The sequence below is a fragment of the Bos indicus x Bos taurus genome, chromosome 4 (genome assembly GCF_003369695.1).
Source record: "Bos indicus x Bos taurus breed Angus x Brahman F1 hybrid chromosome 4, Bos_hybrid_MaternalHap_v2.0, whole genome shotgun sequence".
NCBI classification, from domain to species: domain Eukaryota; kingdom Metazoa; phylum Chordata; class Mammalia; order Artiodactyla; family Bovidae; genus Bos; species Bos indicus x Bos taurus.
This window is the reverse complement of record NC_040079.1, coordinates 43,177,979-43,204,832: the sequence shown is the minus strand read 5'-3', so window position 1 is coordinate 43,204,832 and position 26,854 is coordinate 43,177,979. Positions and strand designations below refer to the sequence as shown.

General features: G+C 58.1%; 2 protein-coding genes across 16 annotated transcripts in view; one reads left to right on the top strand and one right to left on the bottom strand.

Moving 5' to 3' along the window:
- The first annotated feature begins 3,943 nt into the window (after positions 1–3,943).
- NACAD (NAC alpha domain containing) lies at positions 3,944–15,145 on the top strand. Of its 9 annotated transcripts, none has more exons than XM_027539277.1 (9): positions 3,944–4,188; positions 6,308–8,397; positions 8,767–13,561; positions 13,697–13,809; positions 13,891–13,965; positions 14,355–14,501; positions 14,579–14,728; positions 14,840–14,962; positions 15,060–15,145. In XM_027539277.1, exons 1-9 carry the CDS (start codon positions 4,122–4,124, stop codon positions 15,072–15,074), a joined length of 7,575 nt encoding a protein of 2,524 aa, XP_027395078.1. In that variant the 5' UTR covers positions 3,944–4,121; the 3' UTR covers positions 15,075–15,145. The 9 variants fall into 9 exon arrangements, with proteins under 9 accessions (XP_027395078.1, XP_027395080.1, XP_027395081.1 ...); XM_027539279.1 differs by having other exon boundaries at positions 3,945–4,188; positions 6,308–8,290; positions 8,756–13,561; XM_027539280.1 differs by having other exon boundaries at positions 3,945–4,188; positions 6,308–8,301.
- Positions 15,146–16,564: 1,419 nt separating this feature from the next.
- The window catches only part of CCM2 (CCM2 scaffold protein), a 53,501-nt gene continuing 43,211 nt past the window's right edge, over positions 16,565–26,854 (bottom strand). For all 7 annotated transcript variants that reach the window (XM_027539286.1, XM_027539288.1, XM_027539282.1 and 4 more), the window contains 8 exons: positions 26,588–26,671; positions 25,906–26,089; positions 21,634–21,770; positions 20,676–20,811; positions 19,345–19,402; positions 18,881–19,019; positions 18,073–18,211; positions 16,565–17,079 (listed from right to left, as the gene is read on the bottom strand). In XM_027539286.1, coding sequence (XP_027395087.1) covers positions 16,799–17,079; positions 18,073–18,211; positions 18,881–19,019; positions 19,345–19,402; positions 20,676–20,811; positions 21,634–21,770; positions 25,906–26,089; positions 26,588–26,671 — 1,158 coding nt within the window. In that variant the 3' untranslated portion in view covers positions 16,565–16,798. The remainder of the gene's footprint in view (positions 17,080–18,072; positions 18,212–18,880; positions 19,020–19,344; positions 19,403–20,675; positions 20,812–21,633; positions 21,771–25,905; positions 26,090–26,587; positions 26,672–26,854) is intronic.

The window sequence follows — 26,854 nt, the reverse complement described above, 5'->3', positions numbered from 1 at the left end:
TTTCATGTGCTTATGGCCTATTTACATGTAATTTTTGGAGACATACCTGTTCAGACTCTTTGTCCAGTTTTTAACTAGTCTGTCTTACCAAGTTGTAAGAGTTCTTTATATATTTAGAAGCAAACAAACAAACAAAAAATAGAAACAAGTCTCTTATCAGATAGAGGACTTGCAAATACTTTCTCCCATTTTGTGGACTATATTTCCACTTTTTTTTTTTTTAAGAAGTTGAATATTTTATTATTAAATTGTTTATTCTCCTGCAAGGCTGTTGTTTCACTGTATAAAAATAGCACCAGCAAACACAGTGTATTGCAAAATTAAGATAGTAATATTCTTCACTGGACACTATACAACTAACAAACTTTTCTCCACTGGCAGTTATTTCTAGTGGAAAGATAATTTTGACCCAAATCCAAGGATAGCTGTAAGCAAGTTACAAGTCATATAAGGTTTAAGATAACCATGTTATCCTTGAATTACATAATTTTTGTAATTAGTTTTACCAGAGATAATTTCAGGAATTCTGAATATTATAACTGGAGCCTAGCCGTGTCCTTTGAAACACAAAAAGTTCCAAATTTGGGTGAAAGAGATTGTCCAAAATTGATGTTAATTCTACTTTAAATGAGAATTAACTACTCATTTAAACATGAGTTTAAGCAAGCTTCATGAGTTGGTGATGGACAGGGAAGTCTGGCGTGCTACAATCCATGGGGTTGCAAACAGACATGACTGACTGAACTGAACTACTTTACTTCATCGAACTCAAAAATCTGGGCCTGAAGATTTCTTGGGGGAAGCTTTTTTTAAGCTACAGATTCAGTTTCATGGTTTTAGGACTATTTCATCTTGTTTGAATTTTTGGTAGATTTTAATTTTCAAGTAATTGTCCATTTCTTCAAAGCTGTTGAATTTATGAGCATTAAGTTGTTTGTAGCATTCCTTTAGTATCCTTGTAATGTCTTCAGGCTCAAGTGTTAGCCCTGTTATTAGTCAGCATTCTGCAGAGAAAGAACCAGCAGAAAATGAGAGAGAAAAACATGAGAGATTTATTACAGGAATTGGCTCTGCAGTTACAGAGACCAAGGAGTTCCACAATTTGCTGTTCTCAAGGTGGAGAACCAGGAAAGCCATAGCCACTGGTGTAAATTCAGTTCAAGTGCAACGACCCAAGAATGGGAAGGGGTGGCAGGTGGGGCTGTGGTGTCACTGGTGTCAGCCCTGGAGGCCAAAGACTGGAGAACCAGGAGCTCCCATGTTCAAGGGTCAGAGGTGGACATCCCAGCTCAAGAGAGTGAATTCACACTTAGCCTTTTTGTTTTTCTCTGCCCCTACCCACCCTCCCCCCAGCAGCAGATTGGTTGATATCCACCCCGCACTGGTGAGACTGAATCTCTTCACTCAGTCTACTGAGTCATGCTCATCTCCAGAGATGCCCTTGCACACACACCCAGAAACATCATTTAATCCACTATCTGGGCATCCCTAAGCCCAGCCAAGCTGACACATAAAATTAACCATCATAGCCCCTGTGGCATACTGGTCATTTGTGTCATCTCTATTTTTGTCCATCTTGCAATTTTACTGATTTCTCAAAGAACTATTATTTTTTGTTTGTTTGTTTCATTGATTTCTTCCGCTGTTTTCCTGTTTTCTGTTTCATTGATTTCTGCTCTTGGCTCTATTTCCTTCTTACTGCTGAGTATAGTTGATTTTGTCCTTTTCCTAGTTTCCTGAGGTAGGAACTTCGATGATCGATTTGAGTCCTTTCTTCTCTTCCAACGTGCTGTAAATATCCCTCAGCATTTCTACCTGCAGACCACATAATTTAATGTCTTTATTTTCATTCACTTCAGTTCTGTGTTTCTTAACATTTTTCTTATTCTCATTGTAATTTTCCTTATTGTTGGGTTCGTCCCTGATTTTCCTGGTATGATGGGTGGTTTTTTTTAAAAAACACATACCCCAGATAGGCTGTCATGTTCAAATTTTAGCAGGCAGTCAGCCTGTTTGGGTTCAGGCTGCAGTCCTGGGCCACATGGCCTGTGGTTCTCATGACTCACAGCACTGTGTTGGTCTCCTGCCACTGGGCTCTCTGCTGGTGCTCTTGAATGGATATCCTGCTCTGGACCATCCTGTGCCCTTGTGGGGGGTCGGGGTGGGGTGGGGAACCCAGCTTACTGGGCTGAAAACCTGCTGTGGTGCAATTTCCTTTGCCAGTGGCCCCCACCCTCCAGAGACTCGGGTGGGGGGCAAGAGCTAGAGAGGGGGTGCATGAGGTGGGGAGGAATGGCTTCCCTTGGCCCCTTATCAGGAGGCTTCCCCTTGATTTTCAGTATCAGTTCTGCCACACTCCCTAGAGTTGTCACAGGCTCCAGTTCATATGAGGGTGAATGCCTGGTCCTCCCAGTATGTAGTAGCTGGTGGTGACAGGAAATGCCAGGCTTGGGTCCCCTTCTGTTGAGTAGGCTGCTCTGCTGTTCCTCCAATCCTGGGGTCCCTCCCCAGCTCACCTTTCTCTTTTTGTCTTAGTTCAGTTCTGGTGGTCTCTAATTTACCACATCTTTATAGGAGGAGCAGAGAGACAAACTTGTGTCATCCTGTCCAAAGAGGAAGCTACTCAGGCACTGATGAAAGCCTTTTGTTTTCTGGAATGTCAGTGGTGTTGGCCAGGTGGTAGAGGTTGGCAGAACGGTGAAGACTTATGAAGGACTCAGCTAAGGCGATGAGAGAAAGGCCATAGGAAGAAGCAAGTTTTTTTTGTTGTTGTTGGTCATGACACAGCTTGTGAGATCTTAGTTCCCCCACAAGGGATTGAACCTGGGCCACAGCAGTGAAAGCACTGAGTCCTAATCACTGGGCCACTAGGGAATTCCCTGGAGGAGGCAACTTAGAAACTCTTAGGAGGTGAGGATGAAGATGGGTGTGGAGAAAAGGGACAAAGAAGAGGAGCTCCCCATCAGTGGATAGATGGACAGATCTCCAGCGACTGAGAGGGATGCAAGATGCAGGGCTTAGATTGGAACATAATGGGTCTGGTGCCTGGTGTGTTGGGGAGATGCCCAGCAGGCAGCCCCTGGCTCCATGGGCTCCGGGGTAGAGCCAACAGAAGATTGAGGATAGAGGAGCCTCCCCCACAACAATGGCCGTTCTGATTGCCTACCCCCGCCTCCGTCTAGCTCTGGAATGGTGACAATGTTCAACTGTCTCCCAGAGCCTGGCACGGGGCGGATGTTCGGTGAATCTGAGTGCAGGAGGGCCTGTGTGGAAGCAAGCGCGCATCTCTGGAAAGCTCAGGGAGGGTTTGCAACCTTGGGGGTGTGGCAGGGAGTCTTCTGAGAATGGAGGAAGGCAATCTCCATCTTCCTTCCATTGCCCAAGAGCTGAAGGATGGGACAGCACTGAGCTGCGGGGAACCCCGGGGACCAGTCAACCCGAGGCTCCGCTGGGGCTGCTTTCCCTGATGCGCTCCTGCCTGCCGGCTCTGGTTACCATAGAGCCAGGAGGCGGTTGCCACGGAGACCGACGTGCGAGGACCGACCAATCAGTGAAGAGCTGCGGCGCCAGCTCACCTTTTGGATGGAGGCACCGGGCTAGGATGAGGACCCCTGCCCAGGCAGCTGGGAGCCGGGTGTTCGAGCAGGGGACCTGTGGCGCCGCCACCCGCAAAGCGCCGGTCCCCCAGAATCCCCAACACCCTCCCCGGTCCCGCACCCCGAATTCTGACGACCTTCTGCCTCTTCCCGACCCGACTAATGGGTGATACCTCCGACTGGCCCTGAACCCCTCTCCCGTTAGTGGAGGGGAGGAGGGAGCCCAAGGGCTGGGATGCTGCGGGAAAGGCGGGGCCGCGGACCGCGGGAGAAGAGTGCAGTCGGGGTGGGGTATGGGGAGGGAGGGAGGGAGGCTGTCCCACCCCCTGCGCTCCCGGCACACCGCAGTGCCTGGCGCGCCCGCGCAAGCTCACTAGCTCACTCGGGGCGCTGGGCGGGCGGGGCGGCGCTGACGTCACCCACTGACCCCTTTCACCCCCCGGCCGAGGGGCGGTGGCCGCGCAGGCTCCGCGGGACGGACTCACGGACAGACAGGGGACGGAAGGACGGGCGTACGGCCAGGCCATGCCCGGGGAGGCTGCCCGCGCCGAGCTGCTGCTGCCGGAGGCGGGCGGGCCGGGACCCCGCACAGGTGAGGCCGCGGCGCGCTCTCCCTCCCGCTTGCGTGTGTCTCTGCCAACCCCTCTCTTCGTCCCTTCTCGTCTCTACCCCTCTCCCTCTCCGACCCTGTCCCTCTACCAGCTCCGTCCCATTTTCTCTTCGCGACCCCCTCCCCGCCCTCTCTCTGTTCCCGTCCCTTGTCCATCCCCGCACTGTCCCCTTCCTTGGTCCCCAGTCCTCGCCCAACGTAGCCCAACCCTGGCCCCTACTTAGGACCGCAGGGAAGGGCGGGGTGGATTAGATGTCCTCCGGGAGCCAAAAGCGACTTGAAGGCGTGAGCTTCCCGGCTCCGGTGGGCGGGCGTCCCCCGCCGCGCCCCATTGTGTGTGTGTGTGTGGGGGGGTGGCAATGGGCCTCACGGCCCCTGCAGCGTGGGTTGTCACCTGCACCCCAGCCACTGGGGATGCAGATTCTAGGGGCGCCTGCCCTCCCCACTCCCTACCCCCCTCCACCCCCCCTATGCTTGAGAGCTGCCTCCAAGCGGCTGGCGGCTGGCGGGTGACTGGTTCTGGCTCGGAGGGAGGAACAGGGCTGGAGCTGGAGCCTGGGGAAGCCCGAGGGCTGGAAGGTGGGAGGCCCTGGGGGAGCAAGGCCTGAGGAGCATCAGCCCTGTAGTGCAAGCCCAAATCCTTGGAGAGACTTAGGGAGCAAGCGTTGGAGGGGATCTGCCTTAGGCCCAGGAAGACCAGCCAGGATGGCCACTGGGCAGGAGGTCAGCCATGTGTGGCTCCGGGAGGGCCAAGGGCACTTTGCTGTGGGTGAGAAGTCCCCTGGCGATGAAACCCATACTGGGCCCAGGGGCCTGGCCTCCCTCTGGGTTCAGTAAAGTGGGTCGGGACTGTTTCTGCTCCAACTGTTTAACAACCTTGAATGAGGCACAAAAATCTCTGACCTTTGGCTTCCCTTCCTCTGTCTTCTTGGCGCCCAACCCCACCCTCAGCCTGCCTCAGGGTCCTGGAGTCCAGTGAGGGTGCGCAGGGGTACCCTACCAGGCCAATGCCAAGAGCCTGGTCTCCAGCACCCAGCCCCGCCAGCCACACCCACCTCCAGGGTTTAGGTGTTCATCACACTCCCATAGACCCAAAGGACCCCCTTCTCAGGACCCTCTGGCCACGCCAGCACCCCAGCAGTGTGGCCCAAGGGCCCAGGGTTCTGCCACTGCTGCAGCAGATGGGCAGAGCCTGGGGAGGGGGTTGCCCTAAGCTTCACCTCCACTTTGCAGACAGAATGCTGAAGCACAGGAGATGTACTTGTGGGTGGTCATGGGTGAACGTGGAAGCCTCCAGAGAAAATGGCCAGAGCTGGGCAGCCCCTATCCACTGCCATGGGACCCACACAAATGAGCCTCAGCTCTGTGAGGGTGGCTGCTGCTGGCAACTCAGTCGGATGCACTCGGAGTCCCAAGAGCCCACAGCCCCTCAGAGCTGCTTATGGGGCAGGGCGGGGCCCCTGTGTGCTCCACCATTGGCCATCACCGTGCCAGCAGTGAGCTGGGATGTCCTGCCTGAGGACAGCACACCGTGGCCCCTGCTTTCCCTCTTGCATGTGCCAACTCTAGAAACAGGGGTGGGGCAGTGGAGCCCAGTGAGACCCTGACAGGTTGTCCTCAGGTGTAGGCAGCAAAGAAAGGAGAGAGATGAGGCAGAGAAGCAAGACTCCCACTTCACAGCAAGTGTGAGATCTGGAATGTTCCAGAGCTGAGTGGAGAGCAGGCTTCCTGCTCCCTGGGGGCCCACTGACCTAGGAGGTCATGAGCAGACCTTTCCTGGCAAGCCCGGCTGAGGCGGCACAGATTACGTGCATGGAGTCAGCAAGTTAGTGTCCTAAGAGACAGGAGCTGGTCTCATCTTTAACGAGCATCTTGGAGAAAAGCCAGACCCCAAGCTGCTCGCCATGGAAGAACTCTTGGAAATCATCCCTCAGGCACAGCAATACCCTTTCCTTCTCCTGACCTCGCTTTTCAGCGGACACTCACCCTCGTGGGCCCCCACTTCTGTGCTCAATTCTTGTCTGAGAGAGGGGCAGCTGCAGCCAGGGAGCTGCCTCTCAGGGAAGATGCCTGCCCTTCTCACGCCCTTCTGTCTCCACAGATCTGTCCTGTGATGCAGCTGAGGCTACCACCCCAAAGGGGGACCGGCTGGAGCACTGTGCCCTGACATCTGGGCCCAGCACCCTGGCTCTCACGTTCCTGCACGGCAAGCCTGGTGCCCGGCCCCCACCTGAGGGAGCCAGCTGGGATGCAGGGCCGGGCCGCGCCCCCTCAGCCTGGACAGTCCAGGCAGAGGGCGGCCCCAGTCCAGGGCCTGCTGAGGTTCGGCCTACTGAAGGTCCTCTCCCAGCCTCCCTGGAGCCCCGGATTGTCATGGGCGAGGAGACATGCCAGGCAGCCCCATTGCCCAGGGCAACCATGCCGGAGCTCAGGGACTGGGAGGGTGGGCATGCTAATTTGAACCCACCCCCCGAGTTCTGTTCTCAGGGTGACCCTCCTGTGCCTTTCCCCGCCCCAGACTCTGATTCCTACTTCACGCCTCCCTCCACCCCCACCAAGACAGCCTCCACCCTGCTCCCTGGCCCCGGGCCCCACAGGGACGCCCAGGATGCCCAGGCTGAGCTGGGGGACTCGCCGCCAGCCTCGCCCACTGGCTCGTACATCACGGCAGATGGGGACAGCTGGGCCTCATCCCCATCCTGCTCCCTGAGCCTGCAGGCCCTGGCCGAAGGGCTGGATGTGCCCTCTGGCTGGGGCTTTTCTCCATCTGGATCTGTGGTCGATGAGAGGGAGCTGCCCCCTGCCGGGACCCCGGACAGCTCGTCCCCAGAGTCCAGCCTCTCAGCAGACAGCAGCTCTTCCTGGGGCCAGGAGGGCCACTTCTTCGAGCTGGACTTCTTGGCCAACGACCCGATGATCCCTGCTTACCTCCTGCCCTTCCAAGGCAGCCTGATCTTCCAGGTGGAGGCGGTGGAGGTGACACCCCTGCCCCACGAGGAGGAGGAAGTGGAGGAGGAGGAGCAAGAAGAGGAGCAGGAGGTCCCCCTCCCCAGAGGGGACCTAGCCGGGGAGGGCGAGGATGATAGCACATTCGCATCCTCCCTGCAGTCACTGTCCGACCTGTCCATCACTGAGGGCGTGGATGAGGCCTTCGCCTTCCGGGATGACACCTCGGCTGCCTCCTCTGACCCCGACTCGGCATCCTACACGGGGGCGGATGATGAGAGGCTGTACAGTGGAGAGCCCCACGCACAGCCCGCCACACTGCTCCAGGACAGCCCTGGGGAGGCTGCCTCCTGGGGCCCAGAGCTCGCTCTTGGGGTGTCCAAGGGAGAGGCTGGCCAGGCTGCCAAGAATCAGGAACCCATCTCCGAGATAATGAGGGTGGGTCCCGCTGCAGCCCAGGTGTCTTCTGCTATGGCCCCTCACATTCCACAGGAATCTCTGGACCTCACTGGGGTGAGCCCGCAGGCCCAGGGAGAAGAGCCAGGCTCCACCATGGGGCCAGTACCTGTTGCCCCAATCATGTCTCAGCCCCTGCAGGAGGGAGATACTGCTACTTTAGGCCCAGAGCCCTGGATTTTGAAGAGAGAAGCAGACCTCAACTCTCTACAAACCCTGAAGGAAGACACAGGCCAGGGGTTTGCCGCTGCAACCAGCCCTGAACCCCAGCCAGAAGTGGACCCAGCAGCATTCCCACCCTTTCAGGATGCAGGTATCCCCTGGGTCCAGGAATCTGCCTCCGAGACCAGCCCTGAGCCCCAGCTGGAAGAAGAGGAGCTGACAGCATCCTCACACCTGCTCCCCTTGGTCCAGGGATCTGCCTCTGAAGCTAGCCCAGAGCCCCAGTCAGAAGAAGATCTGACAGCATCCTTACCCCTGAAGGATGAAGGTCTCCCCTTGGTCCAGGGATCTGCCTCTGAAGCTAGTCCGGAGCTCCAGTCAGAAGAAGAAGATCTGACAGCATCCTCAACCCCGCAGGATGCAGGTCTCCCTTTGGTCCAGGGATCTGCCTCTGAAGCTAGCCCGGAGCTCCAGTCAGAAGAAAAAGATCTGACAGCATCCTCAACCCCGCAGGATGCAGGTCTCCCCTTGGTCCAGGGATCTGCCTCTGAAGCTAGCCCGGAGTCCCAGTCAGAAGAAGAAGATCTGACAGCATCCTCAACCCCTCAGGATGCAGGTCTCCCCTTGGTCCAGGGATCTGCCTCTGAAGCTAGCCCGGAGTCCCAGTCAGAAGAAGATCTGACAGCATCCTCAACCCCTCAGGATGCAGGTCTCCCCTTGGTCCAGGGATCTGCCTCTGAAGCTAGCCCGGAGTCCCAGTCAGAAGAAGATCTGACAGCATCCTCAACCCCTCAGGATGCAGGTCTCCCCTTGGTCCAGGAATCTGCATCTGAGGTCAGCCCTGAGCCTCAGTCAGAAGAAGATCTAACAGCATCCTTACCCCTGAAAGATGAAAGTCTCCCCTTGGTCCAGGGATCTGCCTCTAAGGCCAGCCCAGAGCCCCAGTCAGAAGATCTGACAGCATCCTCAACCCCTCAGGATGCAGGTCTCCCCTTGGTCCAGGGATCTGCCTCTGAAGCTAGCCCGGAGTCCCAGTCAGAAGAAGATCTGACAGCATCCTCAACCCCTCAGGATGCAGGTCTCCCCTTGGTCCAGGGATCTGCCTCTGAAGCTAGCCCGGAGTCCCAGTCAGAAGAAGATCTGACAGCATCCTCAACCCCTCAGGATGCAGGTCTCCCCTTGGTCCAGGAATCTGCATCTGAGGTCAGCCCTGAGCCTCAGTCAGAAGAAGATCTAACAGCATCCTTACCCCTGAAAGATGAAAGTCTCCCCTTGGTCCAGGGATCTGCCTCTGAGGCCAGCCCAGAGCCCCAGTCAGAAGATCTGACAGCATCCTTACCCCTGAAGGATGAAGGTCTCCCCTTGGTCCAGGGATCTGCCTCTGAGGCCAGCCCAGAGCCCCAGTCAGAAGAGGATCTGACAGCCTCCCCACCCCTGCAGGACACAGATCTCCCCTTGGTCCAGGGATCTGTCTCTGAGGCCAGCCCTGAGCCCCAGTCAGAAGAAGATCTCACAGCCTCCCCACCCCTGCAGGATGCAGGTCTCCCCTTGGTCCAGGGATCTGCTTCCGATGCCAGCCCTGAGTCCCAGTCAGAAGATCTAAGAGCATCCTTACACCTGCAGGATGCTGGTCTCCGCTTGGTCCAGGGATCTGTCTCTGAGGTCAGCCCTGAGCCCCAATCAGAAGAAGAAGATCTCACAGCCTCCCCACCCCTGCAGGATGCAGGTCTCCCCTTGGTCCAAGGATCTGCTTCTGAGGCCAGCCCTGACCACCAGTCAGATCTGAAAGCATCCCCGCCCCTGCAGGATGCAGGACTTCCCTTGGTCCATGGACCTGCCTCTGAGGCCAGCCCTGAGCCCCAGTCAGAAGAAGAGGAACTGACAGCATCCTTACCCCTGCAGGACACAGGTCTCCACTTGGTCCAGGGATCTGCCTCCAAGGCCAGCCCTGAGCTCCAGTCAGAAGAAGAAGTGACAGCATCCTCACCCCTGCAGGACACAGGTCTCCACTTGGTCCAGGGATCTGCCTCCAAGGCCAGCCCTGAACCCCAGTCAGAAGAAGAGGAGCTGACAGCCTCCCCACCCCTGCAGGACACAGGTCTCCCCTTGGTCCATGGATCTGCCTCTGAGGCCAGCCCTGAGCTCCAGTCAGAAGAAGTGACAGCATCCCCACCCCTGCAGGACACAGGTCTCCCCTTGGTCCAGGGATCTGCCTCCGATGCCAGCTCAGAGCCCCAGTCAGAAGAAGAGGAGCTGACAGCATCTTCGCATCTGCAGGACGCAGGTCTCCCCTTGGTCCAGGGATCTGTTTCTGAGGCCAGCACTGAGCCCCAGTCAGAAGAAGAGGAGCTGACAGCATCCTTGCACCTGCAGGACACAGGTTTCTCCTTGGTCCAGGGATCTGCCTCCGATGCCAGCTCAGAGCCCCAGTCAGAAGAAGAGGAGCTGACAGCATCTTCGCATCTGCAGGACGCAGGTCTCCCCTTGGTCCATGGATCTGCCTCCGAGGCCAGCCCTGAGCTCCAGTCAGAAGAAGTGACAGCATCCCCACCCCTGCAGGACACAGGTCTCCCCTTGGTCCAGGGATCTGCCTCCGATGCCAGCTCAGAGCCCCAGTCAGAAGAGGAGCTGACAGCCTCCCCACCCCTGCAGGACGCAGGACTTCCCTTGGTCCAGGGATCTGCATCTAAGGTCAGCCCTGAGCCCCAGTCAGAAGAAGAAGACCTGACAGCCTCCCCACCCGTGAAGGATGCAGGTCTCCCCTTGGTCCAGGGATCTGCCTCCGATGCCAGCTCAGAGCCCCAGTCAGAAGAAGAGGAGCTGACAGCCTCCCCAACTCTGCAGGACGCAGGTCTCCCCTTGGTCCAGGGATCTGCATCTGAGGCCAGCTCAGAGCCTCACTCAGAAGAAGAGCTGACAGCCTCCCCACCCCTGCAGGATGCAGGTCTCCCCTTGGTCCAGGGATCTGCCTCCGATGCCAGCTCAGAGCCCCAGTCAGAAGAAGAGGAGCTGACAGCCTCCCCACCCCTGCAGGATGCAGGTCTCCCCTTGGTCCAGGGATCTGCCTCCGAGGCCAGCTCAGAGCCCCAGTCAGAAGAAGAGGAGCTGACAGCCTCCCCAACTCTGCAGGACGCAGGTCTCCCCTTGGTCCAGGGATCTGCATCTGAGGCCAGCTCAGAGCCCCACTCAGAAGAGGAGCTGACAGCCTCCCCACCCCTGCAGGACGCAGGTCTCCCCTTCGTCCAGGGATCTGCCTCCGAGGCCAGCTCAGAGCCCCAATCAGAAGAGGAGCTGACAGCCTCCCCACCCCTGCAGGATGCAGGTCTCCCCTTGGTCCAGGGATCTGCCTCCGAGGCCAGCTCAGAGCCCCAGTCAGAAGAAGAGGAGCTAACAGCCTCCCCAACTCTGCAGGACGCAGGTCTCCCCTTGGTCCAGGGATCTGCATCTGAGGCCAGCTCAGAGCCCCACTCAGAAGAGGAGCTGACAGCCTCCCCACCCCTGCAGGACGCAGGTCTCCCCTTCGTCCAGGGATCTGCCTCCGAGGCCAGCTCAGAGCCCCAATCAGAAGAGGAGCTGACAGCATCCCCAACTCTGCAGGATGCAGGTCTCCCCTTGGTCCAGGGATCTGCCTCCAAGGCCAGCCCTGAGCTCCAGTCAGAAGTGACAGCATCCCCACCCCTGCAGGTTGCTGGTCTCCCCTTGGTCCAGGGATCTGCCTCTGATGCCAGCTCAGAGCCCCAGTCAGAAGAAGAGGAGCTGACAGCATCTTCACATCTGCAGGATGCAGGTCTCCCCTTGGTCCAGGGATCTGCCTCCGAGGCCAGCCCTGAATCCCAGTCAGAAGAAGATCTCACAGCCTCCTCACCCCTGAAGGACGCGGGTCTCCCCTTGGTCCAGGGATCAGCCTTCGAGGCCAGCCCGGAGCCCCACTCAGAAGAAGAAGATCTCACAGCCTCCCCACCCCTGCAGGACACAGGTCTCCCCTTGGTCCAGGGATCAGCCTTCAAGGCCAGCCCGGAGCCCCACTCAGAAGAAGAAGATCTCACAGCCTCCCCACCCCTGCAGGACGCAGGTCTCCCCTTCGTCCAGGGATCTGCCTCCGAGGCCAGCTCAGAGCCCCAGTCAGAAGAGGAGCTGACAGCATTGCCAACTCTGCAGGACGCAGGTCTCCCCTTGGTCCAGGGATCTGCGTCCAAGGCCAGCCCTGAGCCCCAGTCAGAAGATCTCACAGCCTCCCCACCCCTGCAGGACGCAGGTCTCCCCTTCGTCCAGGGATCAGCCTCTGAGACCAGCCCGGAGCCCCACTCAGAAGAGGAGCTGACAGCCTCCCCACCCCTGCAGGACACAGGTCTCCCCTTGGTCCAGGGATCAGCCTCTGAGGCCAGCCTGGAGCCCCACTCAGAAGAGGAGCTGACAGCCTCCTCACCCCTGCAGGATGCAGGTCTCCCCTTGGTCCAGGGATCAGCCTCCGAGGCCAGCCCGGAGCCCCACTCAGAAGAAGAGGAGCTGATAGCCTTCCCGCCCCAGCAGGATGCAGGTCTCCCCTCCAGTCAAGTATCTGCCACCAGTGCCAGCCCTCAAGCCCTGATGACTGACACAGGCTGTACCCAAAAGACAGAGCCCACAACCACTGCAGCCCATAGGAAAGGAAGAAAGACCCTGGGACTGAGGCCAGCGCCTGAGGAAAGAGACCCAGACCACACTGGAGGATCAGACTCTCTGGCCTTGGATCAGATACATCTGGGTGGCCCAGACCTACCTGCAGATGCTCGGACACCCTTGGAGGGAGATGCAGGCCCCTCCAAGCCTGCCACAGAGATCCCAGACACACCTAAGCCTTTCACAGCCGCCCAAGGTCCCCCAAAGCCTGACTCCAGCGGGGAGGAAGTAGCCGAGGGCATTTTGGCACCTGAGCAGGAAGCCTGTCATGATATCTGTGCACATGGGGGTGATGGAGCTGAGTCCAGCTCACCCCCAAAGGTGGCCCTGGGGGTTGAGCACCAGGGGCATGAGGCCCTAAAGCCAGTGGTTCATGGCCCAGGGGTGTGTCCTACTGCCAGCCTAGAGGTTGGCCAGTTGGGGCCCCCAAGCCCAGTGGAGGAGGGAAGGGCCACTCTTGGGCACAGGCTTCCCATGGCTGTGGGCTCAGAGGCTGGGCTGGGCTCCTGCTCACAGTCTCCTTCAAGAGCTGTGCCCAGGCTGGGAGGGCACTGTGCCAAAGATCCTGCCCCAACATCTCCACTGCCCTTGAGGCAGCCAAAGCCTGTGCTGGGCCCGGGCAAGGGAGAGCGGGCTCAGGCAGCACTTGGAGTCCTTGGCCCCTCCCCACTGCAGCCTCCAGAAAGCCCCATAGGGGGCCTGCCCAGTGCACCCCAAGACAGGATCCAGGGCCCTGAGCCCCCCGCTCCTGGTATCCTCATGGAGGCAGTCCCAACCCCCCTGGCATCCCCTGCCCCCTGCCCTTGCCGGGGCCCCCGGGAAGACTTGGTGGAGGGCGCGGAGCCCCTGGGTTCTCCGAGCCACCCACCACCTCGGCCAAGAGCCCAGCGGGCGGTGGCCGCCTCCTCAGGGATCACAAACCCCCCTGGGGCTGGGCAGGTCAGCCTCCCACCCCACCCCACCCTCCTCAGCCCCAAGGCAGCCCCCAAGAGGGGTACCCATGCCAAAGACCCGGCCTCGAGGCTCTCGCCCCCTCGCCAAGTGCCTCCTGGCTCTGGGCCCCGGAGCCCAGCCGGCCCTCGAGGGCTCCCAGCCACCGAGCAGCAGGATGACGGTGACAGTTTGGAGGAAGGTGAGTGGGATGCAGGCGACAGCACTGTCCTGAGCCAGGGACCCAGGGGGCAGAGGGCTGGGCAGGGATGCCAGAGCTGCTCGCCCCGTGCCCCTGTCCAGAAGGGCAGGCCATCCTCACACTCCCCTTCCTCAGACTCACCCCGCGCTCTGGGCTCTGGCCAGCACTCGGACAGCCACGGGGAGTCGTCAGCTGAGCTGGAGGAGCAGGACCTCCCAGGACCACAGACTGCACAGTGCCCAGCCCAGGTGCCCAAAAAGCCAGGTTGTGAGCCCAGGGGAGGACTCCGTGCCCTGCCCTCGGGTGCTCAGACCCCCTTTCTTCTCCAGGCACCAGCCGGCAGCGGGAGCGAGGAGACGGTTGCCAAAGCCAAGCAGAGTCGCAGTGAGAAGAAGGCCCGAAAGGTGTGCTGGGCACCCAGCTGGGACTCTGCTCCCTCCAGGAGGGGCCAGGCTGGCCAGACAACCCCAGCCACCCCAAGAGTGGGGCTGGCAGCGTAAGGGGACCCTTTCCCAACCCACAGCTTATGAATCCCATCGATGGGGGCCCTGGGATAAAGGGAGTAACTGGATGCCTTGGGTGAAGTAACTGGGGCCAGGCTGTCAGTTCAAACAGACACAGCCTGAGTCCGACGTCCTATTTGCTCACATGGGGAGCCACCTGGGAGGCTCCACAGAGGGTGGGTGGCGGAAACCCTTGTGTCCCTGGCGTTTCCCCTGGACTTGCTCCTCTCCCCCAACCCGACTGGGAACTTTGGGGCCCATGCCCAGGTCTGAGACCATTGTGCTTCCAGGCGATGTCCAAGCTGGGCTTACGACAGATCCAGGGGGTCACCAGGATCACCATCCAGAAGTCCAAGAACATCCTCTTTGTCATTGCCAAGCCCGATGTCTTTAAGAGCCCAGCCTCAGACACCTACGTGGTCTTCGGCGAGGCCAAGGTCTGAGCGGCTGGCCACGGGCGCGGGGAGGGGGTCTGGGGCGTGGGCTCAGCTGACAGCTGACCTCTGTACTGCAGATCGAGGACCTGTCGCAGCAGGTGCACAGAGCTGCGGCTGAGAAGTTCAAAGTGCCCTCGGAGCCCTCCGCCCTGGTGCCCGAGTCAGCACCTGGGCCGAGGGTGAGACCCGAGTGCGAGGAGGAGGAGGAGGAGGAAGACGAGGAGGAGGTGAGGCCAACGGGCCCACAGCTCAGTCTTGTGGAGGGGAGCAGTTTTGCCTGGGGGCCTCTCACTGGGGGAGGGGGCCATTCCAGCACCTCCCTGCATATCCCGCTCCAGGTGGATGAGGCAGGACTGGAGCTGCGGGACATTGAGCTGGTGATGGCGCAGGCCAACGTGTCAAGGGCCAAGGCTGTGCGGGCCCTGAGGGACAACCAGAGTGACATCGTCAACGCCATCATGGTGAGTGGCTGGCCCCTCCGCAAATGCCCTGCTGCTGTCTCATGCCAGGGACTGCCATGTCCCTCAACATGACCCTCTCCTTCTACAATTCTCACAGGAGCTGACAATGTAGTTGCTGACCAGACCCGGCTCCACCCCTGCCCCCTAGCTCTGCTGCTCAATAAAGTGGTGTCCCTTCATCGCCTCTCTGCTCCTCCAGCGCAGGCTCTGGCTAAACGGATTGCAGGAGGTGTGCAGACACTTCCTGAAGCCACACAGGTCCTAAGGAGGGTGGTGGTCCCTCCCCCACGTCCCAGGGAATCCACCTTGCCCAGGGATTGTGGGCAGTCCAGTCACTTGGCTGTGGCCCAAATCATGGGCCTGGGAATGGCAGTTTCTGGAAGGAACTCCCCAGATGCAGGGGCCCCCGAGCTGGAAGAGCTGTGGGAAGTAGTGTCTGCTAAGGTGAGCAGCACTTAATCTCCCGAAGTTCCTGGCCCCCCGCTGTGGCCCAACTCTAGGAGTCACCACCTCTCCCTGTCCTCTCTCTCCTACAAAGTCCAGGGAGCCGCAGGGTGGGGGTGACGTCCCAGGACAAAAGAGGGAGACCACTGAGTGCAGGACCACGTGTGGGTGGAGCCCCTGGAGAAGAGGAGCAGTTCCTGACCATCACAGAAGGCTCAGGGGACACAAGGTCCCCACTGTTCACAAGCACAGGGTGGGCTATGGAAGGGATGGCCCCTGGCCCACGTGGCTATCTTTAGCTGTTCCAGATGCTTCCAGGGCAGGTTAATTCACACACTCACCTAGAGACGGCATCTACCAACTGTCTCCCTTAGCTCTGCCCAGCCCAGGCCCACAACCAGCACCTGGTCCGCCAGGGCCAGAATGAGGTCTGAGATCTCTCCTCCAGTCCTGCCCCTTGTCAGCAGGGAGGGAGCCTAGGGGACTGCAGACCCCTGCCTGGTTCCCACAGACCTGGACAGCGAGCCCACATCTCTGCCCTCCCTCCCGGGGGCCCACCGGGGCTTCTTGCATATGCAGTCAGGAGCCTCGAGGTGCGGTATCTTGGGGGTGAGGAAGGAGTCCCAGAGCTGGGCCTCCCCGCGCCTGCACTGCAGTGCCCAGGCCCCAGCCTCCAGGGAGATGGCCCTGAGGTCACCCCCATGGCCTCCCCACGTCCCAAGGACACAGGAGGGGCCCCACCCAGGGGGGACCAAGGCCACAGGGTTTGACTGGCCCCCACTGGCCTCCCTGATGACAGGGACCCTGGGCTCCAAGATGCTATGCTCTCAGGGTGGGGATGGCACTTCTGGTAAAGGCATGGTGTGCAGGTTTGCTGTGAACCACCCTGACGGTGAATGTGGCCTGAGATCATGGGCTCAGGTGAAGGGCTAGAGGACAGCGAGCCCCTCCGAGAGCCCAGTGCTCATGTCCACGTGTGCTCAAGACACCTGCTCCCTGCCCTGTGTCCACAAACCCCAATCAGGCCCTCCCTGTAGGTGTCGGGCACAGGTGCTCAGTCCACTGTGCCCAGCCAGGGCATGTGGGTCTGAGACAGAGGCCAGAATGGAGTCCCCAGCTCTTGTCCCACTGGAGCAGAAACACAATGGCAACCAGAGATAAATTATTCACATTGCAGTAAACTTCTTTTAAGGTCTCTGAGAGTTTCAATAGAAACGTCGTGTGCAAAATGACAGCTGTCCAGGGTCTGGCTGACAGGACCCCCTCCCGAGGCAGGGTGGCATGCAGGTGGGTGCGGCTTGACTTTCTGCCCCAGCACGGGGGTGCCTCCTTCACAGTAGAGCCACCTATGTCCGGGGCCCAGGAGGGCGACTGGCAGGGGCCCGGGCACCATCAGGCCGAGTCCTGATCCATGCTGCAACCCAGCGCCTCGATGTCATTGCTGATGTCCGAGATCATGCGGTCCCACTCATCCCCCTCTGAGGGCACGGACTGGTCGTCAGAGCTGCCCGCGGCCCTGTTCCCGTTGGAGGTGGAGGTGGAGGTGGAGCTTGTGGCCCGGCGGTACCTGCCGAAGCTGTCCGTGATGATCCCACGGCCATCCTTCACCCCAATGGTCTCCAAGAAGTTCTCGAAGTGCTGGCTGTCTTTCTCAGGGATGAAAGGCCGCAGACCTGCAGACACATGGCCCACGTGACCCTGAGCCAAGCCTCTTGCTGAAAGCACACATGTGCCTGTCCCAGGGGGCCCATGGCCTGGATAAACCCACCCCACCCACACCATGTGTCTGCCCCAGTCCTGACAGGTGCTGTGGACTGGCCCTGCCTTGGCAACAGGGCTGGTGCAGGCCAGAAGCCACACTCTTACATCACTGCCCTTGGTCCTCAGGAAAGCCCCACTTCACAGGCTTCCAAACACAGGAGATGAGAGGGTGCAGGGGAGGCTGACACAGGGCTCCAAGCACCAGGCCCCACTGCCCAGCTCCCAAGTGACCACCTACTTCCTGGAAAGTAGGTGTGAGAACACCTACTCTGATGTGAGAACAATATGAAACAGGCCTTGGACCCCAGGCTTAGCTGTTGGCTGACTCCAAGGGGCCTGTGGGGTCAGCAAGAGATCAGACTGGATGCAGGTCTGCACTTGACCCTTCACCTCCACCCCACCCCATCAGCATAGCACCCTCCTTGGATTGTCGGGGGCAGAGCCCAGGACCTGGGAGCCTCCACCAGCCATGTTCTCTGGGATCAGCACAGGGAAAGCAGTCGCTCCACTGTGCTTGTGCATGTGGACACACATCCAGGGCTGTGTCTGGCTGGCTGTGGCAGGCACTGAGTACCCGGCCGCCCTGCTGACTCTGCAGGCTCTGCTCTCGGGGCCTCAGCTAAAGCTGCTTTTCCCTGGGAATGGTGTCATCACTCCTCCGCCCAGCAAGTTCCTGCCCACTCCTCCAAACCTGTCCCTGCACCAACTTCCTCTGAAGAGCCTCCCTCAGCCCTTACCGGGCAGTACAGTGGCCACCTCACCCCGAGTCTGGCTCCCAAGGGGCCCCTCCTGCTTCCCTGGGGGCAGGGTCCCCAGAGCCACTGGGAAGCGCCATCGGAAGAACCACTCGGCTTGCTGGCTGGCTGGCCTCCACCCCTAAGGGAGCCCACCCAGCCCGCGCTCACCGAGCAGCAGGAACTTGCGGCTGTCCCCATAGAGCTGCCGCAGGTTGATGCAGAACTCGTGCACTGAGGCGCCGTCACGGTATTCGTGCAGCAGCGCTGCAAACTGCTGGATCTCCTGCGACGACAGCTTGGTGCGCAGCTGCCGAGAGAGCGGGACCACGTGGGGAGGTGACTGGCGATGCCTCCACCCTGCCCACACCCAGCCTGACCCCTGCAGGAGGGCCAGCAGGAGGGAGAACCCCACACCAGCCCCGAGGTCCCCACACCAGCAGAGAGTGCCTCGGAGACCAGCCTACACCATCTGCTTTAACCTGCCACCTGGCTGGCCACCAGGTGGCTGGGTGGAGGCTGCATGTCTGACACCACTGCCAGGAGCCACCGAATCGCACACAGAGCCCAGAGTGATATTCGGTGTACTGACCAAGTTTTTAATGACGTGAAGTCGAGGGACAGGGGAAAAGTCTGCTGAGCAATAACAAGGCCCATCTGGCCCTTCCATGGTAGCACCCCATGCTACCATTCACCACCAGGGACCCAGAGACAGGTCTGTGGTTCAGCCCCAGAGGCCAGAGCAGCCCCAAGCTCAGGCCTTGGCCACCTCGCGCTCTTTCCAAAAACTGACCTGGTAGGAAAGACTTCAAGGCCCAGTTGTAAGCAAGGCATCCACGCTCCCCCCAGCTCCACCCATGGGGAAGCAAGCCTTCCTCCCATCTCTTCCAGGGAGCTCCTAGCCTGAAGGCACTGCACACAGGCCTGCTGGCGGGGCCAGCGTCTTCTGACCTTGGTGGGCGAGTGGCAGGCGGCGTACCGTGAGCATGTAGTCCTGCAGAAGCTCCGCAGCCGTGGCACTCAGCTCACTCTCGCTGACCGTCTTGGCGTGGGGTGCCGTCTGCATGCAGAAGGACAAGGGCGAGACGCCGCCTGCATGTGCACACTCGGGGAAGGAGCTGCAAGGCGCAAGCCAAGTCATGGGTGGGCGGCCCCCTAGCCCTGCCCCAGGCCTCACCCTCACCGCCCGGGATTCAGTGAGAGCCAGGGGCTGAAACAAAGAGGAGGCCTGTCATGGAGGAGGTGCTCGGGCAAAGACAGAGAAGGACATGTGCAGGGAAGGACCCAGAAGGGGCCAGCAGCCTAGCAGGGTCTCAGTGGAGCAGTGACATCACTAGTGTGACCCGGAGGAGCCCATTCACTGGAAGACTCCTGAAACTGGGGAAGGAAGGTGGGGCCATGCAGCTGCGTGGGCAGCGCTGAGACCCAGGTGGGGGTACTCACAAAGTGCTGGCTTCCGTCTCATATGGCTCCTTCATGTCCACCTTTGTGGAAGAGTCATCTGTGTGGAAATGCAGAACACAGAAGCTTCTGGTTATCTGAGGGAGGGGGCCCTGAGCCCAGTATTCACATGCTAAGCAGAAGAGGCCGAGCCCTGGTGGTGGGGAGCCGCCCAGACCCCTGGGGTGCACCCTTTGGGCTGCACCCACACCTTCTTCTCCTGAGATGCACCACCTGCCGTGGGTCTGGACAGGAGCCAGGACGATGCTCTGGTCCCCAGAAGATGTGCCAAGTGGTGGGGCTGAAGCAGGCTCCCCAGTGGCCAGAACGAGAGAAGCTTCATCAGCAGACAGTGAACATCCCTATGTCTACTTTGTGAAAACTCATTCAGCTGTACACTTTCGATTTGTGTGTATCTTTAGTAAAACAGTTTATTATAAAAACAAACAAACGCAAGGGCCAAAGCAATCACACTAAAGCTGAATGTTTAAATATAGCTCAATAAACCACCTGCTGCCCACTGGGGCCTCAACCTTCCCACCTGCCCATGAGGACAGACTACCAGCCTCACCAGGCTATCTTTGTGGGGCTGCAAGCAGCTCCAGCACAAACAGCGAGACGAGGACGCAGCCAGGGAACCAGCCCTTTCTCAGAGAGCCCCTGCAGCTTCGTGTTTACACGCAGAGGGTTCTGCGCTGTTCACAGGATGTGTGAGTCGCAGTGAAGGGAGTGGGGCTGGACTCCTCTCCACAGAGAGACCAGGGGCCTCCAGCCCTGGAGGCCACCGCTGAGCTGTCTCCAATATCTTTCTTCCTGTTCCCCTGACTGACAGAAGCCACAGATCCTCAGTAAACTATTTATTTGAAAAGTAGATGCTCCGGTGTTTAGAAGACTGAGCTTCAGTGGGCTACGTGTAAACTAAGTGTGCTGTGAGCTTACAATTCCCAGAACAGTCCTCTAGCTCCGAGCGCCAGTCCCCCTGCATTGCTTTTGGGCTCTTTGCTCTTCCTGCCGCCGCCCCCACCCTGCCCTGGGCAGCCTGCACCTGGGAAGGGGCCCCACACCCATGGTGGGGCCTCACTTCTAAGTTTGGTACAGTGACTTTAGCCACCTGTGGTTCCAGAGTAAGTGTTCTTGGCCCCCAGAGTTATGCAGGAAGCCACCAGGGGGCCTAAAGGAGGGAGCTGGGGGGAACACGTGAACAGTGAAGTCTGGAAACGAAGGGTGTTGACTCAAAGTCCGCCCTGGATGGTGGCCACCCAGGTACTATTCTGCCAGGAGCTTGCAGCAAAGCCCTGGTGGGAAGGGGAGAGGGAGCTCAGCTGCTCACGTACCACTGTGAAGGGATAGGTGGTGGGTGGGTGTCGAGGCCCCATCAAATATGGCTCTGTCCAGGAAGTCAATGGTGGACTCCGTGTACACGATCTGGAAGACCTGGCCAAGCAGGGAGCACAGCTCTTCCGCGGCGACCTGCCAATTGAGGACAAGGCTGAGCCTTCCAGGTCACTTCCTAGGCATCCGACACCTCACTTGCAGAACGAACACCTAGAACCAGGGCCCACTGTCTCCCACTGCCCACTAGGGCCACGAGGATGCCAGCCACACCCAGGAGGCTCTCTGGACCCGCAGAAGCGTCACCTCTGGCCCTCCTCCTCCACTGCTCTTCCACCCACAGCCATCTCAGCACTCGTGCCAGCCTCAGGAAAAGGGCAGAGAGCAGACAGCACCTGAGCCAGTTCACATGGACAGCATTCTGACACGTATGCTGTCAACGCGGGTCCCATCTGGGAAGGCTCTTCCCCCGAGACAGGGGACAACATCTGGAGGAGCTCCCAGTGGGGACAAGCCAAGGAGGCGGCCCAAGAAGGAAGAACTACTCAGGTGGAAGGTGGGCAGAGATGAGGAGGAGGGATACTGATCAGAGGCTGCCAAGACCACCATCCGTGTTTTGGTCTTACTAAAGGCGTGAAAATTAAACAGAAGGCAATCAAGGGGCTCCCTGAGGCTGGCAGCTCTATGGTGGGCTCAAGCCACTCCCCCAGAGTCTTCCCCAATGTCACAGCTTGGTGTGAAAACAACAGCCCCCACATGGGGGAGGGAAAGGGGGGTGCCAACCAAGAGAAGAAGGAACCAGCATGGAGATATCACACTGGGACTCAGTGGGACCTGGGTCAGGTGGTGGGCAGGGCTTGGGCTAGAATGGGTAGAGCCTGGTCAAGCTATTGGTGGGGCTGAGTCAGGATATGGGTGGGGATGGGCAGGCCCTGGGTCCCAGGTGCCAACCCTGCTCACCTTGCTCTCCGCGGCCAGGATCACCAGGCAGCATGCCTCCACAGGCCCCACTCCACTCTCCGACAGGGAGCCTGTGGTGAGGCCTCGGGAACTTTCTGCACACAAACTCTGGCTGGGGGAGATGCCAGGGTCCTGGGCTGGGAAATCAACACCATGGCAGGTTAGGGCCCATGTGGGAGCTCAACGGCAGGCTCTGGGCAGCCCCTACCTGACTCAGGTGGGGACAGATCGAACCAGGCAAGCCCCCGCCCTCATCTTCCCTTCACAAGAGCACCCTTCCCTGCCACTGCCCACTCGAAACCACCACCTTAACATGACTGTCTAGCTTCTCTGCCAAAGACAGAGTGAATATCTCAGACTGAAACTGCGAATATTTAGCTGCTTCTGATCTTCACAAAAGAAGGTATTCACAGAGTTCTACTGACAGTCTTAAGACACAATCCTGACAGGAGATGAGCAAACTGAGGCAGAGGGGGCAGAGGGCTGGGTCTGAGGGTGCATGAGAGGCAGAGCCCAGGTTGGGATCTAGCCATGAGAGCACCCACCTATTCGTTAACACTACACACTGCCTCCTCACACACAAGGTCTCGTAGGACGTGTGGGGGATTCCTGAGGCAGGAAGTGGGGGCTGTGGCCCAGGGCTCCAGGCACATCCACGGAGACACACCCGGGAGCAGGAAGTGCCAGGGAAGGCTGGAGCTCCCCTGATGCCAGGATATCTCAGGGCAAGACCAGCCCAGCAGGAAGACCACCCATAGCTCAGACAGTGCTGAGAGAGAGGACCCCAGCTAGGAACAGCCAGACTCTGGGTGTATGGGCTGGCAAAGACCAGGGCTCTGTAGGGCAAGGCTGGTGGTACCCCATGTGGAGGCTGAGCCCCATGAATCTCACTGTTAGAACATGACTGTACCATCCCACCAGAGAAGGCAATGGCAACCCACTCCAGTACTCTTGCCTGGAAAACCCCATGGACAGAGGAACCTGGTAGGCTGCAGTCCATGGGGTCACTAAGAGTTGGACACGACTGAGCGACTTCACTTTCACTTTTCACTTTCATGCATTGGAGAAGGAAATGGCAACCCACTCCAGTGTTCTTGCCTGGAGAATCCTAGGGACGGGGGAGCCTGGTGGGCTGCCGTCTATGGGGTCGCACAGAGTCGGACACGACTGAAGCGACTTAGCAGCAGCAGCAGCAGTACCATCCCACAGCCATGGGCCACAGGCGCTGAGCTGTGCCCCAAACGAAAAGCCCCCACAGGGTTTGAGAATCAGGACAAAGAATACTGTGAGACTGCTCACTAGTGACTGCTACACTGACCATGCTGGCAAGGTGTTCTAGGACATTTTAAATAGCTTTATGGCTCACAGCTGTGGCTGCTCCCAAGGAAGCAAGTGTGTGGCTCTGAAGCCACGCACGGTGAGCCTACTTCTAAATCGCCCAGCAGCATTCATCCCCAGTCCCACAGGCTGTCCCCACAGGTCCTGGTTCAGATCCACTGCCCACTTTCCTATGTCCACAGAAACACCCCTTAATGAGACATCTCCACAAGCCATGCTTGCCACACAGAGCCTCCTGCAGCCAGACCTGACCCTGACCCCCGACACAACATTGTCCCCAAGGCCAGCACAGCCCAGGCCAGGGGAGGCATAAAAGACAGGCCCCTATGTAGGAGGCACTTAGTAAGTGTTAGCTACCACTGCCAGTGCCAGTGCTGAGGACAGCCACGTGCATCACCTCACACACAGCCACTCGCTGTGACAGGTGCCTCTGGGAGACCGGGAGGCCCCTGGGGCTGGCGACTTCCCTCAGGAAGAGCCACTAGAATGAGGAGGCCCTCCAGAACACAGAATGGAATTCACTCTCCTTTTAACTGGAAAGCTCTCAAACCCTGGGGGGTCCTGGCTTTCATCTCTTTTTGGAAAGCTTCTCCTGTGGTGTTCATTCTGTCTCTTAGAAAATCGGTTACTCATTTTCCAGACAATGTGTTCTACAAATAACACTGACACATGTTCTGGACACAAGAAACCCAGGGGTTAGCTCCCCTCCCACCAGCCCTAAGGCCTGTGGCCCCCAGCCAGAAGCACTCACCTCACTACTTGGTCCCCAGGGAGGCCCCATACCACGGGCCTCCTGCAGGGACAGTCCCCACGCAGGGAACAGCAGTCACCACAGTGCTTCGCAGCACTGGTGGAAGCAGTTACACAGTACCTCAACCAATCAGCCACCATCTAACAACCGGGACCCTGCCAAGTCACCCAACCCACCTGCTCCCAGTGAGTCCACCGGTAAAGGTGGAAGGAAACAGAATCCTCCTTACAGGTTTCTTGTGGAGACTCAACAAGATCATTCATGCCACATGCTTTCTACTAGTTTGAGCCACATTAAATTGCATTTTTTTTTTAGATTAAAATGGTTAAAAATTGGCAGCTTTGTGTTGTTCAAAATAATGCCTGCATTAACAGACACTTGCTCCTTGGAAGAATAGCTGTCAAACCTAGACAGTGTTTTAAAAAGTAAAGACACCACTTTAATGACAAAGGCCTGAAATAGTCAAAACTATGGTTTTTCCAGTAGTCATGTATGGATGTGAGAGTTGGACCATAAAGAAGGCTGAATGCCAAAGAACTGACACTTTTGAACTGTGGTGCTAGAGGAGACTCTTGAGAGTCCCTTGGACTGCAAGGAGATCAAACCAGTCAATCTTAAAGGAAATCAGTCCTGAGTATTCATTGGAAGGACTGGTGCTGAAGGTGAAGCTCCAATACTTTAGTCACCTGATGTGAAGAACTGACTCACTGGAAAAGACAGTGATGCTGGGAATAATAGAAGGCAAGAGGAAAAGGGGTGACAGAGGATGAGATGATTGGATGGCATCACTGAGTCAAAGGACACGAGTCTGAGGAAACTCAGGGAGATAGTGATGGACAGAGAAGCCTGGCGTGCTGCAGTTCATGTGGCTGCAAAGAGTCGGACATAACTTGGAGACTGAGCAACAACAACAACACTACTGAACACAATGAAGGGAAATGAAGAATAAGCAGAGCAGAGGGGACCGTGCTCAAGTGCAGTATGATAGGAGTGTGTGTGTGTATGTGTGAACAAGTGAGCATTTGTGAGTGTGTGTGGGACCTGAGCACGTGAGTGCATGTGAATGAGTGTGTGTGGATGGGTGCACCAAGTATGTGCAGTGAGTACGTGTGGTGTGTGTGTGTGTGACTCTGCGGGGGACACTAAGCCACAGCCATACAAAGTCAAGGGACTATGATACACTCCAGCAGCCACCTTCAAAAAACCTTCCCATTACCTGTGCCGGTGGCCTGCCGCATCCCCACCAGATTCACGGGCCCTTTAATATGAACTTCCTTGAAGCTCAAGGGGTCAGTAATGAGAAAGCTCCTCGGGGCCCTGGCTCTTATAAGCCCTCAGATCCCTGTGGACTACCTACGTCAAGCAGAAACACAACCTTCCCTCTGCACTGGCCAAAGCAGTGTGTGGCCCAGGCTGATCCAGCTGGCCACCCTCATACACCGCCACCAGCCCCCTGAAAATGAACAACTCCAGGGTGCAACCCAGCCATTGCCAGTGCCTAAAGGAGCCCAGGGATGGCGTCCATGCTACAGTGACAACCTGAGAACCCACCTGGGAAGGGCATGGCATGAGTGAACCGTGATTTCTCTCCTCACTTCTCAGGGACTAATGCCGGGGCAGAGGTTCTAGACCCCGACAGACAGCTTGTCAGGAAGTGCCAAGTAAGGTGGTACTGTATCCTCATCAGGCGAGGGGAGTGGGCTGGGTGACGGGGACTGATGGCTCTCGGGTTCTCCTACAAGGACATGCTCAGAGCGTCTCACAGACCAAGAGCTCCTTGCTGGTCGGGTCTCCTCCCTGCACTGCCAGCACTGGGAAGGCTGTGTGGCCAAAGGAGGGCCTGAATGTTGATTAGGCTGAGCTAAGGCCCCACCCTCAGCCTCTGGAGCTGCCTGCGCCCAGGGTGTCTACTAGGCCTGGGTGCCAGAGGCCACTCCAGCATCCCCAAAGGGGGCTGCACCGAGTGACAGTGGCTGAGCTCAGGACCCAGAGACCACAGCCTCCTGGGTCACTGCCCTGCTCTGGAGAGAGGGCTAGTTCCCAGGCACAGCGGGCAGCAACTGGCTGACCCAACATTGTAGAAACTTGTCTCCAGAGTGCCATGAAATCTACAATGCACGCCTCAGGACAGAGGTGGGGGCTGCTTCTGGCAAGGACCCTCCTGACCCCGCCCCCGGTCATACCTGTCTTCAGGACCACCAGGTGTGAGGCGTCATCTCGCACATAGGACACAGCGGCAATGTCATGGATGGGGACCCTGAGGATGGTGTCCTCCCCGTCCCTCCAGGCCAGCTTGACGTTGTAGGCAGACAGACTGATCACAGCGTCATGCTCCTGGGTCAGGTGTCCGGGGAGCTGGTGGGCTCTCTGGAAGGAACCACACTGCATCAGAAACACAGGGAACACAGGGCCACGGGCTCCCCTAGGACCCTGCACCATGTGTGGCGCACGCAACCCACATAGCCAACGCTGACAAGCAGGGTGCCACTCCCATGCTTGCTCCCGGGATACTGCTGTGTTCAAACCACATGGAGAATTCTTCTGGAACTGCCTTTAGATTCAGACCTGTGGGGTGTGGTTTGGATATCTTGAAAACATGAATTTTGAAAATAGTCCAAAACCACAAGGAGCAAGCCTGGAGAATAAAAGTTAATACGCAGGCTGAGGAAAAATAAGGCCAGGGACCAAGTGCACCCTTAATGTGATAGGACTGGGTCACCCCTCATGGTCATAAAGGCCCAGGGTCAGAGGGCCAAGAGTTGGTGTCAGAAAACAAGGGTCAGAGGTCAGGGTTATGAGGTGGAGCAGGCTGAGGGTCAGAGGTCAGGGATGGGGGTAGAGCAGGCTGTCAGGCAGAAGGGTTACCTTTGCATTGTCTATGAAATGCAGGATTTCGGTCCTACTGGAAGGATTCAGGTATCCTGGTATGGACGTTAACTGACCTAAATACTGAAAGAAAGTGGAAAGAGGAAGTGCCATGAGCAAGGGAAGATGAGCCAACACCATCAAGGGCCATAGAACATCGCAAAAGCCTTGTATATTCCCACCACAGGCTGGTTGGCCGTAGTCCCAGCTCGCAGTGGGGGCCTCCTCTAGGCAGCATGCTCCAAATTTTTAGTAAAATCTCTACTG

What these genes read in the sequence shown, in the direction of transcription:
- NACAD (XM_027539271.1), top strand. Translation starts at nt 4,122, where the DNA reads ATGCCCGGGGAGGCTGCCCGCGCCGAGCTGCTGCTGCCGGAGGCGGGC. An exon ending in TGGTCTTCGGCGAGGCCAAG is followed by an intron (nt 14,502 to 14,578) that starts GTCTGAGCGGCT and finishes TCTGTACTGCAG; the next exon opens with ATCGAGGACCTGTCGCAGCA. An exon ending in AGGAGGAAGACGAGGAGGAG is followed by an intron (nt 14,729 to 14,839) that starts GTGAGGCCAACG and finishes ATCCCGCTCCAG; the next exon opens with GTGGATGAGGCAGGACTGGA.